Raw genomic sequence first — 19,250 nt, 5'->3', positions numbered from 1 at the left:
AGGTCCCGGAGCCAGTCAACCCCAGCAGAGTCCTGACCAAGTTAAAAATCAATGGTAAAAAGAGAAAAATGACTACCCGTTCTGGAATCAGGAACAGGAAACAGAACATTGGAAGAACTTGCCAAGTCAGTCAGTTTCTGGAGGCAGAAACAATGCAAGCTGATGTATCAGGCTGAGACCTAGCATCAAAACTGCAATGAACAGCAGTCTGAGGTGGTGCAAGACTGAGGCTGACAAGTGATAGGTAGAACCATATGGGGAGGAGATGATGGGTAAACAGAATCAGATGGGGGGGCATTGGTAGTAGAGGTGAAAGAGAAAGTTGAACAAAGAGAAAAGAAAATCAGGTGGACAGGTGAGTGTGTGCGGGAGAGCAACGTGTGGCTAATCTAAAACTGGGAGATTTGATGTTCATACCACTGGATTGTCAGTTACCCAAGTGGAATACAAGAAGACCCTCTTTCTTCTGGAAATATGGCTGCACACTCTCCAATTCTATTTCTGGGCTGTACTTTTCTAACTTTAATCGGAGTTCTCACACACATTTGCTCTTTCAACCCCCCCGCCCCCACCCCAGATGCACAGCAATAAAGCTCCCTTGGTCCTCATCTTCCACCATCTGCACCAGCCTCTGCAACCAACACAACATCTTCGTCATTTGCAAAATGATCCTAACTACCAGTCACAGCTTCATTGCTTCTCCCTACTCCACCTTCTCTTCTTTCGAGATGGACTATTCTTTTCACGACTCCCTGATTGCTCATCCCTTCCTACTCACCCATCCCCCTATTCCTTGGCATTTCCCCCTGTAAGCACTAGAGGTACAATACGTATCCCTTAACCTCCTCCCTCATCATCTCTTCCAACCTGGTCTACTGTATTCAGTACTCCTTGTGTGATCTCTTCTACATTGGTCAAACCAAGCATATTAGCAAAGAAGCCGCTTTGAAGAGCACTTGCGCTCGGTTCACAATACCCACCATGAGCTTCCTGTTGCATGGCACTTTAACTCTCCTTTCCAATCCCACACTCCAGATTGAACAACACAAACTGATTGAACCACGTCTTATATTCCATTTGGGTTACTAACAACCCTATATAAATAACATTGGATTTTACAATTTCAGGTAAACCACACTCCCAGTGTTTTCCTTCCTCAGACACTCACCTATCTACCTAGTTTTCTTCTACCTTTGTTCAGCTTTCCCATCTCCCCATCTCCAGTCTGGTCCCAGCCATAACCAATCAGCCTCTGTCCCAACCATTCATATTCCACATACTGCAACACCCAAAGCATGTCTTCATCTACTTATCATTTCTTCCGTTTAGTTCTATCCATCACTAATCAGCCTCTATCCAGTCAAACTTCTAGCAAGTTTTCCTCTTCACTCTCACTCCTGATGGAAGGTTTCCCATCCAAACATCAACTTTCCCATTTTGCCTCCACAGATGCTGCAGAGCCCATGGAGTTCTTCCACCATTCTGCTTTTTTTTGTTAAAAATCATTGGTTTTGACAGAGTTAGCCAAGATGGGAAGTGGGAAGAAGTGTAAGTACTATAAAATGCAAAATAACAGTATTATTGATGCATTCCCAAGTCTATTGAAAAATATCTGAAGAGATATTATTTGAGGGAACAAAGATCCTCAAAACACCTGGTGCTTTTAACTTTCGGCAAACACGAAGACGCTGCAACTTGACAGGATCATGTTGCTCACTTTAAAATATCAAACAATATTTACTACATTAAAAAGCTTGTGCTTGCACAAATGACTAACCTCCATAGACAAGGAGCTGATAATTTAAGATCAATAAAAGAAGGAATTTTAGAATTAAAAAGATAAATAACATGTAACTGTGCTTTCAACATATAGATTTAACCTTGCTTAAGAGTTTATATTATTTAATAATTTCATGTAACTGTCAAGTGAGAGATGCCAGTAAAACCAGCACACAATTCCTTATTTAAGCAGATCATCGCCAAATGGTAAGGGGCAGAGCATTCATGGTCTTGGTCCTAATTTCAGAATAATACTCTTTATCACTCCAGTGTTTCCCCCACCTTATATCTTGTAGCAATCATTTCAGTCACCAAGTTAGGTTTCTATTTTTTTTTAAAAAGAGGACTTGTGTCTACCAGAGGACCTGACTGCAAATAGTCACACTCATTTCAATATGATCCTTACTATCACATAGCTAGAGATGATGTTAATCCCCTTAGACTGGCTTTAGAGGTGTAATCACTGTGGTTTCTATCTTAGATGCTTTTTTTATGGCACCCTGACTCATACAAGCACCCAATATTAAAGTCTTCTTCAGCTGACTTGCAGAGCTTTTAGAAGCTGAAAAGAGACGATAAGTATACCTTAGGGAAACTGCATAAATTTACTTTGGGATTGTAGCTGCATGCCCCAAGTGTAGCAGCTGAGAAAGGCCATGTACACAATTATTGCCCACCTTACATACAAAAAAAGTTAGTCATTGCAGCATACAGGACAAGCTTAACATCTGAACAAGAAAACACTGAGTTTGTAATTGCGTACAACTATTCCGTTGAAGGGTTAGAAGAATAATACAACCTAGAAAAGTTGAAAGCAAATTTAAGCACTGCATAATCTTGTGGGTGCATTTCAGCACAGTGACCCACCTTTGACGATCCATTCGAGTACATCTGGATCATATTTTCAGCTCCCAACTTCACCTTCAGCTCAATATCCAATTGTTTCTTCAAGGCAGCAATTCGACTGTTATTTGTATTCTCAGGGTTAGGAGTATCTGGGGTTCGTGGACAATCTGAAATCATAATGGAATTGTGTATGGAACTCCATAAATGCCTTGTGTTATACATCAAAATATTTATTGTTTCTATTTTTTTTTACAAATTCTTTATTTTGCAAGAATTTTTAACACTCCCCTGGTTTGAAATGCAGGTGAACGTTACCAGATTTTTTTTCCCTAAAGAAGTGAACAAGACAATGACACTTAAGAGTCCCTTACAGAAGGACAACTGCTCATAGTTGTACTGTGGAGAGCATTCTGACAGACTGCATCACTGTCTGGTATGGAGGGGCTACTTCACAGGACCGAAAGAAACTGCAGAAGGTTGTAAATCTAGTCTGCTCCATCTTGGGCACTAGCCGACAAAGTAGCCAGGACAACTTTAGGGAGCGGTGTCTCAGAAAGGCAGCGTCCATTGTTAAGGACCACCAGCACCCAGGGCATGCCCTTTTCTCACTGTTACCATCAAGTTACCATCAAGAGATACAGAAGCCTGAAGGCACACAGACAGCAATTCAGGAATAGCTTCTTCTCCTCTGCCATCTGATTCCTAAATGGACATTGAAGCTACCTCACTTTTTTTTTTACTGTACAGTATTTCTGTTTTTGTACATTTTTTAAAAATCTATTCAATATATGTAATTGATTTACTTCTTTATTTATTATATTTTATTTTATTTATTATAATTTTCTCTCTGCTAGATTATGTATTGCATTGAACTGCTGCTGCTAAGTTAACAAATTTCACGTCACATGCCAGTGATAATAAACCTGATTCTGATTCCAAGTGTCCCACAAAATTTCCACCCAACATCTTGTAGAGTTCAAACCTGCTGATCAAGTCCAATGCAGACCATCTAATCAGACTGAGAGTTGGGCAGAATTGGCAGATGCTATTTACTCCCAACAAGCATGAGGTGTGAAAAGACAAGTAATAAAGGGGAAGGTCACATACGGTAAGTTGTAGGGCATTAAGAAATATTGATGGTCAAAAGGATCTGTGGGTTCTCGTCTAGTCTCCTGAAAGTGGCAATACAGGTACACAGACTGATAGATGCATATGCCATGCTTGTCTTCACAGGTCATAGGTAGGCCACAGGGCCTGTTCCTGTTGTATAAGTGGAGAGGCGAATCATCACAATATTGCCTGATTTGAAGGACCATAATTATTGGGAGAGACTGGATAGACTGGGCTTGTTTTTCCCGGAGCAAAGAAGGCTAACATGACAGAAGTATATAAAATTACAAGAGGCACAGATAGGGTAGATAGAATATTCATTCTACGGTCAAAAACAAAAGGGTATAAGTTTTAGTTGAAAGCAAAGAGTTTTAAAGGGGATGTGAGCAAAAAGTTCTTTACACAGAAAATAGTTAATAATAGAACTCACAGCCAGGGTCCGAGTCATACAGCACTAAAACAGGCCCTTTGGCTCAAGTGGTCCATACCCACTAAGGTGCCTCATTCAAACTAATCTTATGAGCCAGAGTTTGGCCTATAACCTTCTAAATCTTTCAAATCCATGTACATGCCCAATTGTCTTTTAAAAGTTGTTATCGTATCTGCCTCAACCCGTCTCTATCAGCTGATTCCACATACATACAACCCTTTGTATAAAACTAAAGTTGCCTCTCACAAGTTCCACTTTAACCTTACATCTATGCCCTCTAGTTCCTGATACTACAACTCTGAGAAATATAGACTGAGTGTTTTCACCCTACCCATGTCCCTTGTGGTATTATACACCTCTGCAAGATCACATATCACTCTCTTATGCTCTAACAGATAAGTTCTTCCACTTCTTCCTACAAATGAGTCTCTCAAGTCCTGAAGACCTGGCAACACCCTTGTAAATCTTTCCTGCACTTTTTGCAGTTTAACACCATCTTTTCTATAGTAGGGCAACCAAATCTCAACATAGTACTCCAAGTGCACCCTCACCAGCTGCCTGTACAATTGCACTACAACTTCCCAACTTTTATACTCAATGTGACACACACAAAATGCTGGAGGAACTCAGCAAGCCAGGCAGCATCTAGGAAAAGAGTACAGTTGACGTTTTGGACCGAAACCCTTGAGCAGGACTGCAGAAAAAAAGCTGAGGAGTAGATTTAAAAGGTGGAGGAGGGAAGAAAGAAACACAAGGTGATAGGTGAAACCTGAAGGGGGAGGGGATGAAGTAAAGAGGGGGAAGTAAATTGGTAAAAGAAACAGAAGACTATGGATGAAAGAAAAGTGGGGAGGAGTACCAGAGGGAGGTGATGGGTGAGCAAGTTGATAAGGTGAGAGAGGGAAAGGAGGTTGGGAAATGGTGAAGGGCTGGGGAGGGAATTACCCGAAGTTCAAGAAATCGATACTCATGCCATCAGGCTGGAGGCTACCCAAACAGAATATAAGGTGTAAAACCACCATCCCCTTCTCTCAATACCTCTGCCTCATCTGCTCTCATGATGAGACTTTTCATTCTAGAATGAAGGAAATATCTTCACCGGGACTTCCCTTCCTCCACCATCAACGCTGCCCTCAACTGCAGCTCTTCCATTTTACGCACGTCTGCCACTCCACCAGGGATAGGGTTCCTCTTGTCCTCACCTACCACCCCACCATCCTCCGTGTCCAGCACAGAATTCTCTGAAGCTTCCACAATCTCCAACAGGATCCCAACACCAAGCACATCTTTCCCTCCCACCACTCCCCTGCTTTCTGCAGGGATCGCTCCCTATGCAACTCCCTTGTCCATTAGTCCCTCCCCACTGATCTCCCTCCTGGCACTTAACCTTGCAAGTGGAACAAATGCTACACCTACTCCAACACACCCTCCCAGCGTCAAGCTCTGAGGCACACCACTAGTCATGAGGCTTCAATGCAAGAAACAACCTTCTATCATCACACTTTGCTTTCCGCTATCAAGCCAATTGCATGTACAAGATATTCTGCAGATGCTGGAATTCTTAAGTAACATACACAAAAGGCTGGAGGAACTCAGCAGGTCAGGCAGCATCTACAGAGGGAAATGAACAGTTGACATCTTGGGCTCAGATCCTTCATCAGAACCCAATTGTATATTCAATTAGCTAGATCTCCTTGGATTCCATGTAATCTAACTATCAGCCTACCATGTAGAATCTTATGAAAGTGAATATAAACTGGTCTGCCCTCATCAACATTTTGATCTTCTCATCAAAATCGATTGACATTATATTTACAGATGTCCCCCGCTTTTCAAACATTCGCTTTACAAAACCTCACTGTTACGAAAGACCTACATTAGTTACCTGTTTTCACTAACAGGTGTTTTCACTGTTATGAAAAAAGGCAGCGCGTGGAAAAAGCAGCACGCGAAGAAAAGAAAGCAGTACGTGACACGTGCCTGTGAGCAGCTGTTAGCAAGATGAGTTCTAAGGTATCAGAAAGCCTAAAAGAGCTCGTAAGGGTGTTACACTTAGCGTAAAATTAGACATAATTAAGCGTTTCGATTGTGGTGAATAAAGAAAGGACAATGGGAGTTTGGCTTGTGGAAGGTGACGAAGATGATGTTGAAGAGGTTTTGGCATCCCATGACCAAGAACTGATAGATGAAGAGCTGATGCAATTGGAAGAGGAAAGGATAACAATCAAAACTGAATGCAGTAGCAAACGGACCGAAAGTGAAGTCATCCAGGAACTGAACGTGAAGCAACTGCGTGAGATTTTCGCTGCAATGATAAAGTACGACTTTAATTTTGAAAGGGTACGTCAGTTTAGGGCATATTTGCAGGATGGTTTGAGTGCTTATAAAGAACTGTATGATAGAAAAATGCACGAGATTAGCAGTCAAGCAAGCCTTCCACATCAACCACAGCAGACGACAAACCTCGACCTTCGACATTGAGGCAGGCAGACATAGTAGAAGATGACCTGCCTGCCCTGATCGACGATGAGATGATACCCCAGTGTCCCACCACCCCAACACCCGGGCTGCAGACAGATACCAATCCACGAAGAATGCAGCGGTAGCCGGGACGCACCCAACACATCTTTAAGAAAAAAGCCGAAACAAACAAACTAATTAATTAGGTGCAGGGTGGCACCTAATTAATTAGCTTGTTTGTTTAAGTTTTTTTCTTAAAGATGTGCTGGGTGCGTCCCAGCTACCGCTGTACCCCTGCATGCTTCGTGGATCAGTATCGGTTCGCTGCCCGGAGGGTGGGGGCCGCTGCACCACTCCAACCTCCAACAACTCAGCCTAACACACCATCATCAGTGTGCTCGATGTCTTCCCAATTCTGGTAAGTGATACTACACTGTATATACATTATTTCTACTTTATATCGGCTGTGTATTTTTACGTGTTATTTAGTATGATTTGGCAGTTTCACAGCTTAAAGGTTACTGGCGAGCACTTGCGCCGTGTTTCTGCCGAGAGTGCTTGCATGAGATTTTCACTGCGGAGAACAGTGCGACAATGACGCTGGAAAAGTATTTCTACTTTATATAGGCTGTGTATTCATATCATTCCTGCTTTTACTACATGTTACTGTTATTTTAGGTTTTATGTGTTATTTGGCATGATTTGGTAGGTTATTTTTGGGTCTGCAAACGCTCACAAATTTTTCCCATATAAATTAATGGCAATTGCTTCTTCGCTTTACGACATTCCGGCTTACGAACCGTTTCATAGGAACGCTCTAACCTTCGGATGGTGAGGGAAACCTGTACTGGCCTATAGTTCTCAGATTTTTCTTTACCGCCCTTCAGTTAGCTGGCACTGCAACCATGACTAATGATGCAAACACCTCACTATCACTTCTGCAGTTTCTTCTCCAGCCTCCTACAGTGTTCTTGGATGAACCTTCTCAGGCCCTAGCGACTTGGCAATCTTCACAGTTTTAAAGACATCCAGAACCTCCTCCAATGCAGACTTTCCCCAGGATCACCCCCTTTAATTTTCCTAGTTGAAGTCTTTGTCTTTTGCCATTATAAAAAGAGGAAATTATTCATTTAGGAATACACACAAAATGCTCGAGGAACTCAGGCAGCCAGGCAGTATCTATGGAAGAGTGTACAGTCTACATTTCGGGCCGAGACCATTCATCAGGACTGGAGAAAATAGAGATGAGGAGTCAGATGAAGAAGGTGGGGGGAAAGGAGGAAGAAACACACTGGAGGTAGGGAGAGTGGTGAAGTAAAGGCTGGGAAGTTGATAGGTGAAAGAGATATAGGGCTGGAGAAGGGAGAATCTGATAGGAGAGGACAGAAGACCATGGAAAAAAGGGAAGGGGGAGGAGCACCAGAGGAAGGTGATGGGCAGGTAAGGAGATAAGGTGAAAGAGGGAAATGGGAAAGGGGAATAGTGAGGGGGTGGGCAGCATTACTGGGAATCCGAGAAATCGATGTTCATGCCATAAGGTTGGAGGCTACCCAGATGGAGTATAAGGTGTTGTTCCGCCACCTGAGTGTGGCCTCATCATGGCAGTAGAGGTGGCTATGGACTGACATGTCAGAATGGGAATGGGAAGGAGAAGTGGAATTAAAATGGGTAGCCACTGGGAGATCCCACTTTTTCAAGCAGACAGAGCGTAGGTGCTCGGTGAAGCGGTCTCCCAATCTACCAACACAAAGGAGGCCAAATCAGGAGCACTGGATACCCAACAGATTCACAGGTGAAGTGTCACCTCACCTGGAAGGACTGTTGGGGGCCTTGAATGGTCATGAGGAAGGAGGTGTAGGGCAGGTGTAGCACTTGTTCCGCTTGCAAAGATAAGTGCCAGGAGGGATATCATTGAGGAGGGATGAATGGACAAGGGAATCGCAGAAAGTGGCGGGGGGAGGGAAAGATGTGCTTGAAGGATTCTGCTGGAGGTGGCAAATTATGTACTGGACGTGGAGGAACCCTATCCTTGGTGGGGTGGTGAGAGAATGGGGTGAAGGCAGTGTTGATGGTGGAGGAAGGAAAGCCTCTTTCTTTGCAGGAAGACAACATTTCCTTCGTTCTCACCCTGAGAGTAGATGCGGCAGAGACGGAGGAATTGAGAAAAGGCGATGACATTTTTAAAAGTAACAGGGTAGGAAGAGGTATAGTCCAGGTAGCTATGAGAGTTAGTGGGTTTACAATAAACATCAGCTGATGAGGTGCCTCCAGAAATAGAGACAGACAGATCAAGAAAGGGGAGGTAGGTGTCGGAAATAGACCAGGTACACTTGAGGATAGGGTGGAAGCTGGAGGCAAAGTTGATGAAGTTGGCAAGCTTCCCATGGGTGCAGGAAGCACCATCAAAACAGTCATCAATGTTGCTTCGGAAAAGTTGGGGAGTGATACCAGTGTAGGCCTGGAATATATTCTGTATCATGTAGCTGACGAAAAGGGCAAACATAGCTGGGACCCATGCAAGTGCCCACCTCCTCACCTTTTGTTTGAAGGAAGTGGGAGATGCCGAAGAAGAAATTATTGAGAATGAGGACGTTTCGCCATATGGAGGAGAGTGATGGTAGGAAGGAACTAGTGTCCAGAAAGAAACAGAAAGCTTTGAGGCCTTCCTGGTGGAGGAATGGAGGTATATAAGAGCTAAACATCCATAGTGAATATATGAAATATGATCAGGGCCAGGGGACTTGAAATTATTGAAGAGATCAAGAGCGTGTGAAGTGTCGATAGATGTAAATAGGAAGGGACTGAACCAGGGAGAGTGGGGACTGAGTCAAGTTATACAGATACAAGTTCAATGGGGCAGGAACAAGCCAAAACAATGAGTCTACCTGGACAGGCAGGTTTGTGGATCTTGGGTAGGAGGTAGAAACGGCAGGTGTGGGGCGAGGGAATTATGAGGTTGGTGGCAATGGATGGGAGATCCCTGGAGTTAATAAGGTCAGTGATTTTGTGGAAGACAATGGCCTAGCGCTCCTTAGTGAGGTCCTATTCGAGGGTAAGTAAGAGGAAGTGTCTGACAGTTGTCACCTGGCCCCAGCAAGGTAGAGGTCAGTCCGCCAGACTACTACAGCACCTCCCTTATCTGAGGGTTTGATGGTGAGGTTAGGAATACTGCAGAGAGTTTGTAAGGAGCGAGGCTGGAATTGGAGAGAGGAGTGGTGAAGTCGAGACGGTTGATGTCCCGTCGGCAACTAGTAATGAAAAGATCCAGAGCAGGCAGAAGACCAGATTGGAGTGTCCAGAAAGAAGAGGAAGGTTGAAGATGGGAGAAGGGGGTCATCAGTGCAGGCCAGAGAATCCTGGCCAAAGAAGAGGGCACGGAGATGGAGGCGGCGGAAGAAGTGCTCAGCATCATGGCGGGCACGGAATTGAAGTGTGATGCCTTACTGAGGAGAGGACGCTCTGCCTCAGAGGGGAAGGAAGGGCAGAGAGGTTGCTGAAGACCCAGCACAGATGAGAGCTGGGATCAGATGGGGGGGGGAAGGAGGTTGATAGTGTCAGAGGAGAGGGGATGGTTGGGATGTCCAGGGAAGGTAGGGTGAGAAGAAGATGGGAGTCTCTGAGGACCCAAGAGCTGGCAGTGGGGCCAGGGAGACATTGGATTGCAGAGTGGTGATGAGAGAAGGGGAGAGACTGGGGTTCCAGTGGCAGCATGTAAAGTCCCAGCCTGGAGGTTTGCTGGTCAAGGTTGGAGTCTTCAGTTGGTGGTTGCACAATTGGCACTTTGAACATGTCCAAGCTTGTTGGAACCTGCATTTATGGCAGTGGAGTCTAGCTTCAGAAGCTGCTCAGGATAGTTAGAACCGTTGAGGTCAGCAGCAGGGATCGCGGTGTGGAGATGTCCTTGCCTACTGGCGCTGGAGATGGCAGGTTCTGTAGTCTGTAGATGAGCGATCTTCCAATCCTTGCAGGACATGAGAAAGTCAAAGAACCAGCGACTGAAAGCATGGATCTAGAGGATAAAGTAGCGGACAGATACATTGCAGTCAGCGGAGAGAGTATCCTGGAGTTGTGGAAGTGACTGGGATAGGGACCTCAGGTACCCTCTTATGGCGGAATGCGTGCTTGGAAAAAGCAGTCAAATGAATGTGAGTATCAGGGGTCCTCAGAGGGTCCAAATCAAAAGGCTTGAAAACGGATCTGGAAGCTACTTAGTACAAGCTGGCAGCAAAGACGTGTTCCCAGGAGAGATAAATGGCTGTGGTAGCGGGTCTAGGTAAGCAAATGGTCATTTTTATCTCCTTACCTGCCCATCAACCCCCTCTGATGCTCGTCCCCCTTTTCTTTCTTCCATGGACTTCTGTCCTCTTCTATCAGATCCCTCTCTTCCAGCCCTGTATCTCTTTCACCTATGAACTTCCCGGCTCTTACCTTCAATACTCCTCCCCCTTCCCGGTTTCACCTATCACCCAGTGTTTCTTCCTCCCCTCCCCCACCTTTTAACATTAAATCACTTTTTTTAAAATCAAAAATATGAAGGGTTCTGGTCTGAAACATAGACTGTACTCTTTTCTGTAGATGCTGCTTGGGCTGCCAAGTTCCTCCAGCATTTTGTGGGTGTTGCTTGTACTTCCAGCCCCTGCAGATTTTCTCTTGCTTGTATTCATTAAGGCAGGGGTCCCCAACCTTCTTTGCACTGCAGACTGCGATGACAATATTCTTGTGGACTGGCCGACGGGGGTGGGGAGGGGGGTGTTCAAGTAGGGTTGCCAACTTCCTCACTCCCAAATAAGGGACAAAAGTAGCAGTCAAATACGGGACACTTGTGTTTACCCTGAGGAAGACTACCATGACTATGAAGCCTTGCGCGGGCACCTGTGTGTGCATGCCGATTTTTTTCTACAAATTGGTTTTGGCTTAATCTTCCCAATTCTGTTAGGTGAAACTACACTCACTGTCTGTCTGTCTGTCTAGGTACCATATCCGATGCGGACTTTGGTGACCATGGTTTTCCATATAGATCTATCCTTCATTTTTTGGATGACTTCCATTTCCTCGATGTGTAGCCACCTGGCTATGCTTTTGATGTACATAAGCCAAGGTCTTCCTCTAGGTTTGCTCCCCTCAATCTTTCCATAGAGTATGAGTTCTTCTAGTTCATCTTTCCGCATGATGTGTCCTGGGAATCTGAGTTGTCTTTCTCTTATTGTTGGTGTGAGTGATCGAACTGCTTGGGCTCTTCTGAGAACTGTTCATACATTATTTCTACTTTATATAGGCTGTGTATTTATCATATCATTCCTACTTTTACTATATGTTAGTGTTATTTTTTGGGTCTGGGAACGCTCAAAAATTTTTCCTATATAAATTAATGGTAATTGCTTCTTCGCTTTACGCCATTTCGGCTTACAAATGGTTTCATAGGAATGCTCTACCTTAGCGGGGGAAATACGGGACAAGGGCGGTCCCGTATGGGACGAACAAATTTAGCCCAATATACAGGATGTCCCGGCTAATACAGGACAGTTGGCAACCCTATGTTCAAGTTCAACAGTGCGTGACAGGGAATGAGGAAAGGTGCAGCTGACTCATGTTGTTTCATATCGCCAAATCGTATTGTTTCCTCACGGCCCGGTAGCATATGCTTCGATACTGGTCCGCGGCCCGGTGGTTGGGGACCACTGCATTAAGGACCTTGCCCAACACAAAGATGTCCCTTTGGTCTTTGAGTCCCCTTGTTACTTTTCTCCTTAATATATATTGGAGACAGTGGAGGAGGTGGTAGATCGGCTATAATCACTAAGTTTAAGAGACATTTAGACAGCCACTTGGATCTGTTTTTTTTTTATACATTAGACATACAATGCGGAACTGGCCCTTTTGGCCCACCGAGCCGCACCGCCCAGTAACCCTTATCTTAATCACAGGACAATTTACAATGACCAATTAACCTACTAACCAGTATGTCTTTGGACTGCAGGAGGAAACTGGAGCACTTAGAGGAGACCCACCCGTACATAGGAAGAATGTAAACTTTCCTAGAGAATGCCAGAATCAAACTCTGATGCCTGAAGCTCTAATGGTGTTATGCTAACTGCTATGCTACTGGCGTCTACCATCTGCGTGAGATGTTGGGGCTATCGGGACTTTGAGACTTTTTTTTTACCGTGCCCATGGTCTGCTCTTTATCAAATTATGGTATTGTTTTGCACTGTTGTAACTATATGTTATAATTATGTGGTTTTTGTCAGTTTTAGTCTTGGACTGTCCTGTGCTTCTGTGATATCATACTGGAGGAACATTGTATTATTTCTTAATGCATGCATTTTTAAATGACAATAAACGAGGACTGAGTGTCCTCATAATCTAAGGTACAGAAAGATATGAACCAAATACAGCAAAACAGGATTAATATACAGTACTGTGCAATAGTCTTAGGCACCCTAGATATATATATATACACACACACATATACATACATATATACCTATATATACACATATTTTATATATATATATATATATATATATATATACACACACACACACACACATACACACACACTTACATATACGTTAGTGCCCAAGACTATTGCACAGTACTGCATTTGTCAACATGGAGCGGAAAGCAAGTTTGTATATCTGGCCGGAGCAAATGAATTTGGGAATGGCGAGGGTAGAGTGCTGCAGGAGGGATGTGGGACAAGCGAGACAGAACGACCAGGGCTGGGGGGCAGGGTGTGGGTGCAGACACACCCAGCCCTGAGAAACTAGGCAAGATCATTTGATTCCAAACAATTGGTTTATTAATCATTACAGAATGTCTCTCTGGTGCTTCCCACTCCCACCCGCTCCCTTCTCCTTTTCCTAACCACGATTCCCCTCTCCCTGCCTCTTTCACACTCTCAGTCCACAATAGAGACCCATATCTGAAGCAGGTTCATCATCACTCACATATGTCATGAAAATTATATTTTTTGCAGCAGCACTACAGTGCAATACATAAAATTACTACAACACTCTGCAAAAGTCTTAGGCACAAGTATATAGCAAGTGTGCCTAAGACTTTTGCAGAGTAGGTCAGCACAGATAGAAGGCCAAATAGTCCACTTCTATTCTCTTGGGACTCACAGAATCCAAGTCCCTCTATTTAGATCAAAGTTCTTAGGGAGAACTTAAATGGTATAAGATTTTATATGCAAATAATTACTCATCAATATTGTCCTAACATTATTGAAGCCAGAGAAAGCAATTCAGGTGAAGGTTATGGAGAAACCGTAACTGTTCTCATGCTTACTCTGCCTCAAGCAGGATATCTGATCTACATCAGAACAGAAAGAATAAAATAAAACCAGCACACAAAGAAACCAAAAACAAAAATGATTCCTCTTCTGCCAACCTCTCTTTTTTTCTCCTAATTCACAAATAGGCTCTCTTCCTTGGAAATTTGTTTTTTTTCTAAGAAGGAAGTAGCAAATGATTCAGAAATTAAATCCTGCTACATGAGTGGGTCAGATAAAACTCGAAATACCACAACAACACTCATGACATTGCAGTGCATTTTTCTGAAGTATCTTAATGGTCAACAGCAATCACATGATGCCCTTTCACTTTACTTCTAACATTGTGCTACACTAACACTTAGTTTGAAATGAATTACATCATTCTGTGACTAACACTTCGAGGCAATGCAGATTAAGGCAGGCCAGGAAGTTGCAAGGTTCAAGATAATTAGGCTTGTGCAATCATAACTTCTCTAATGACTTGTTTCTGATTTTAAACAATACTGACATGAGCCGATGATCTGTGGACACAATCGCTCATTGGTTCCTGATAACTACTTTAATATTAGCAAGTAAAATTTTTCTTGATCTAGTCAAAAACAAAAATTATCTTCAAAATATATAATCCTTACAAGCTGGGAATTCAGTGTTCAGTATTTTCTTATTACAGAAAATATAACCTAGGGCATAATTAACATAAACTGTCAGTAGCTATTTTATTAGGTACACTTGGACATTTGCTTATTAATGCAAACATCTAATCAGCCAATCATGTGGCAGCAACCCCATGCACAAAAGCATCCAAACATGGTTAAGAGGCTCACTTGTTGTTCAGACCAAACATCAGACTGAGGAAGAAATGTGATCTGTGACTTTGATGATGGAATAATAGTTGGGTGTAATTTCTGATACTGCAACCCAAGGTAAAAATAACTGAAACACTTTTTTTTAAACCTTTGCATTCTAAACTTCCACATTCTTGGAGCCTTTGATTTCTTAAATTTTCATATTTTTGTGTTCCCTCACAACTCATCACTCAACATTAAGAAAATTTTGTTGTCTGCCTGAATCCAAATAGATGGCCATCCAGTCCTCAACTTCCATCTGCTACAGTTTTTCATCCTCACTTGTTCTATCAAAATCCTATAGGTCCTGATGAAGGATCTTGGCCCAAAACATTGACTGTTTATGCTCCTCTGTAGATTCTGCCTGACTTCCTGAACTCATCCAGCATTTTGTGTATGTTGCTTAATATTTCCAGCATCTGCAGAACCTAATGTATTCCTAAAGGAAATGCATGCTATCATCTACACAACTTAACCTGCCTTCCAACTTGCTGCCTTTTCATTCCTTGATCCAAGTTATTAACCTTCAAAATGAAAATCCAGAGCCATACCTTAGACCCTGAGTACCCCACTTGACACATCCTACCTATGTGAATATTGCTTGTTCCCTTTTGTTCTCCCTTTCTCTCAACCATTTACTGATCTGGAAGTTGTACTGAAGTTGCAGAAAATGTTGCTGAGGCCTTATTTGGGGTACTCTTTGTAGTTGCAGTCGTCTGTCTACAGAAAAGACCTATATAAAATTGAAAGAGTTACGAGGACAAAATTTACAAGGATGTTGCCAGGATTACACTCACTGGAATTCAGAAGATGAAGGGTGACCTAATTGAAACCTATCAAATGCTGAAAGGCCTTAACAGAGTGGATTAGGAGGATGTTTCCTATGGTGGGAGAGTTTGGGACCAGAGAACACAGCCTCAGAATAGTGGGGTATCTTTTTAGAACAGAGATGAGGAGACATTTCTTTAGCCATACAGTGATAAATCTGTAGAATTTGTTGCCACAGGTGACTGTGGAGGCCAAGTCTTTTAAGTATATTTAAGGCTGAGGTTGATAGATTTGAGATTGGTCAGGGCACAAAGGGATATGGGGAGAAGGCAGGAGACTGGGGCCGAGAGAAAAAGCGATCAGCCATGATGAAATAGCGGAGGAGACTCGATAGGCCAAATAGATTAATTTTGTTCCTGTATCTTATGGTTTTATGGACCCGAGTTATAGGAAAAGGTTGAAATGGCTAGAACTTTATTCCCTAGAATGTAGAAGATTTGATAGAAGTATACAAAATGAGGCAGATAGATAAAGTAAATACAAGCAGTCTTTTTCCAGTAAGGTTGGTTGAAACTAGAGCTAGAGGTCATGGGTTAAGGGCAAAAGGTGAAATGTTTAAGGGGAACATGAGGGGGAACTTCTTCACTCAGAGTGTGGTGAGAATGTGGAACGAGATGCCAACGGAAGTGGTGGGTGCAGTTTCAATTTCAGCACAAGATTAATTTGGATAGGTACGTGGATGGGAGGGGTATGGAGGGCTATGGTTTGGTTGAGAGTCGATGGAATTATGTAGATTATATGGGCTGGAGGTCCTGTTTCTGTGCTGTGGCACTATAACTCATCTTAATTGCATTCTATCTTTTAAATGCCTGCATTTGTTTTATTTTTAGTTTCCTAAAAGTTTTCCACAGTAGGGTGGGGGGTGGATGTGAAATTTCAATCCTTAACGTACTTGTGTTCCCTGGCTCTCATCATTAGATTCAGTAGAAATAATTAAATCTATGTAAACAGTCTACCCTATTAAGGTGAACTTGATCAATTCATCTCAATTGTCCGGTTTATGGCAACGGTGAAGCGTAGCGATGATTTGCTGGCACCAAACAAAACTATAACTACTTTAATAATCACACTTGTTCTCAGAAATGAACACTGCAAAAGCCTGTAACTTAACTATCAGAGTTAACCTTTTGAACTGCCTGTATGACCTGGCATTTTTGTGGTGCGAACTGAAATCTCAAGGGTGCAGGATGGTTGCAGTGGGGCATGTGCGTGCCAAATCAAGGAGGCAGGCTGGGCCCTAAAGCGGGAATGAGACAATGTTTGGCCATTGCTGGAGCAAACCTGAAAGCAATTCAAAGCTGCAGAACCGAGGTGTGGCAGAGTCGAGGCAGTGAGGACCTGGGCCTGAGAGAGAGGAATGATCTGCTGTTTGGCCAATTTAAGCGCCTGGACAGATTGGAAATGTTGGGCACAGGCTGAAATGAACCAGCAGTGCATAGGCCCGAGAGCATGTCAAAGTGGTAGGGCCAGGGTCCAAGAGTGTGAAATGGCCTGTTATTTGGCCAGTTTAAATGCTGTGCCAGACTGAAATGGTCAGGGTGTTGGGGCTGGCGTTCAGCTCACTGGTCCACGAGGTTTACTCATCTCTGTGCTGAGCTGAAGCTGCAGGTCAGTTAACGGGTTCCTGAATCGGCTGCAGTGATGACTGGCTTCATGGAATGGACTCACTTTCCTGAACTTCAGTTCTGAATGTTATTTGCATAAATTTATTGTTTGCACATTGGATGTTTGACAGTCTTAATGGCCTCTATTGGGTTTCTTTGCTTTGTGGCTGCCTGTAAGGAGTCAAATCTCAAGGTTGTATACAGCCTAATGAACCTCTACAGATAACTAAAGATTTTAAAATCAGGGAATTTATTTTGATGTATATTCTTTTTCTAGTTCTCCATGTGAATAGCTCAAACCTGAGGTCAAAAGCAATGTCTTGTTCAAGGACGAAGTGCTGCCACGTGCAGCTGTGGAGGCCAGATCATTGGGTGTATTTAAGACAGAGATTGATAGGTTTTTGACGGCATCAAAGGTTATGGGGAGAAGGCCAGGAAATGGGGTTGAGGAGGAGAAAAAAAAAGGATCAGCCATGACTAAGTGGTGTGACGAGAATACACATAGATGTTAGCTGTCCTGTGAGATCAGCAGTTGGTCTGCTACCTGTCCTCAGGGGAAGGAGAGATAAGGAACAATGAAGCAGCATCTGGAGATGTGTAATGAAGGGACGGGAGAGAGAGCTGTCTGGAGCGGCTCGCCCTTTGAACCCTGAACTGTTTGAAGTGATGGACAGGCGATACCCCAGCAGGGGGATACTAAGGCAGGACACACACATGACACCCGAGGTAACGAGACCCTGGAAGCGGTGCACCTCTCACGAGTCGGTGGGAAGTACCAGACCTTAAACGCACAGGGTGGAAAGGTACGATCAGCGGAAACCTGGTGTGTGTCCCCCCTCGCTTGGGTGCCGGGTTCACTGCACAGGATCGACCGCATCTGGAGGAGGGGTCACAGTCGGTGACCTCAGATGACATCACAAAGGACCCGCCCGGAAGCTGCTTGTGAGCAATATCGCCGGTCTGTGAGTGGAAGCCGTTCTGAATGATCAGTCGTTCCCGTTCTCTCTCTCTCTCCCTCCCCCCACGTTGTCCATCGCCAGGGCAACGATTACTGCGAACTGAACTATTAGATCGAACTGGACTTTTGTGTCACTTTGAAACTGGTCATTTACCCCTAGACAACGATAGAGCTTGATTGATGCTGTTATCTTAATTCTGTGCACATGTGTGTTTATCATTGCTGAACTGTTGCATTTATTATCCTTTCGATTACTGTGTTGCTTGTTTCTTTAATAAAACTTTCTTAGTTCTAGTAATCCAGACTCCAACTGAGTGATCCATTTCTGCTGGTTTGGCAACCCAGTTACGGGGTACGTAACAATGGCGAAGCAGACTCAATGGGCCAAATGGCCTAATACTGCTCCTATGTCTTATTATGGTCTTATGATCAAGTAAATTGCCCTGCTGTGCACCTTAAATACACCCTCTATGCATTTTAGCTACAGCTTGACTACAACAGCTGTAAACATTTTGCATGGCATCACGTTTAAGTTAATAATTTTCCCCATCATGATCACCTTTCAGCACACACCTATCAGCTACTAGTGGTTGTGCAAACTTTTATAGATCTACAGAACACCAGCTGCAAGTACAGCAGATCTAAATACACAACGAACCACTTCCTGCCTGTGATCATTTAGCCAATTCTCAATCCACAAGAGGGTTTGTTGTGGCTTATCTAAAGATTTATAAAAGTACAAGATTATGCTTACTAGGTTACTCATGTCCACTAAATGAATAATTTGAGAAAGTTTCAATCAAATTTCAAGATACAAACTATTTTCCAGTAATTACATTGGGGTTTCTTGATACAGCCTTCTCTTAATAATAAAATAATACACCAGTGCTTTTTAATGTTAAAGTTAATGGCCTATATATTATTGTTTTTAAAAAAAGGATTCAAAGTAAATTTATCAGAATTTCATTAGTTCAGCATTCCACCATAATCAACCCCAGCAAGCGATTATAAAATGGGCAGTTCATGTGCCTGCTCTTTAACTCTTGGAGGGTAAACCTGATTGGCTGATCTCCCAGTCTTCTTAAGAATATCTCCTTGTATTTTAAAGGCT

The 19,250-nt window shown here is 43.3% G+C and overlaps 1 protein-coding gene across 3 annotated transcripts in view; it reads right to left on the bottom strand.

The window, feature by feature from the left end:
* LOC140205760 (serine/threonine-protein kinase N2-like) overlaps positions 1–19,250 on the bottom strand; it is a 151,853-nt gene that overhangs the window by 54,124 nt on the left and 78,479 nt on the right. For all 3 annotated transcript variants that reach the window (XM_072273376.1, XM_072273375.1, XM_072273377.1), the window contains exon 3: positions 2,647–2,792. In XM_072273376.1, coding sequence (XP_072129477.1) covers positions 2,647–2,792 — 146 coding nt within the window. The remainder of the gene's footprint in view (positions 1–2,646; positions 2,793–19,250) is intronic.

Source organism: Mobula birostris, chromosome 12 (genome assembly GCF_030028105.1).
Source record: "Mobula birostris isolate sMobBir1 chromosome 12, sMobBir1.hap1, whole genome shotgun sequence".
NCBI classification, from domain to species: Eukaryota; Metazoa; Chordata; class Chondrichthyes; order Myliobatiformes; family Myliobatidae; genus Mobula; species Mobula birostris.
This window is presented reverse-complemented; position numbering and strand designations above follow the sequence as displayed.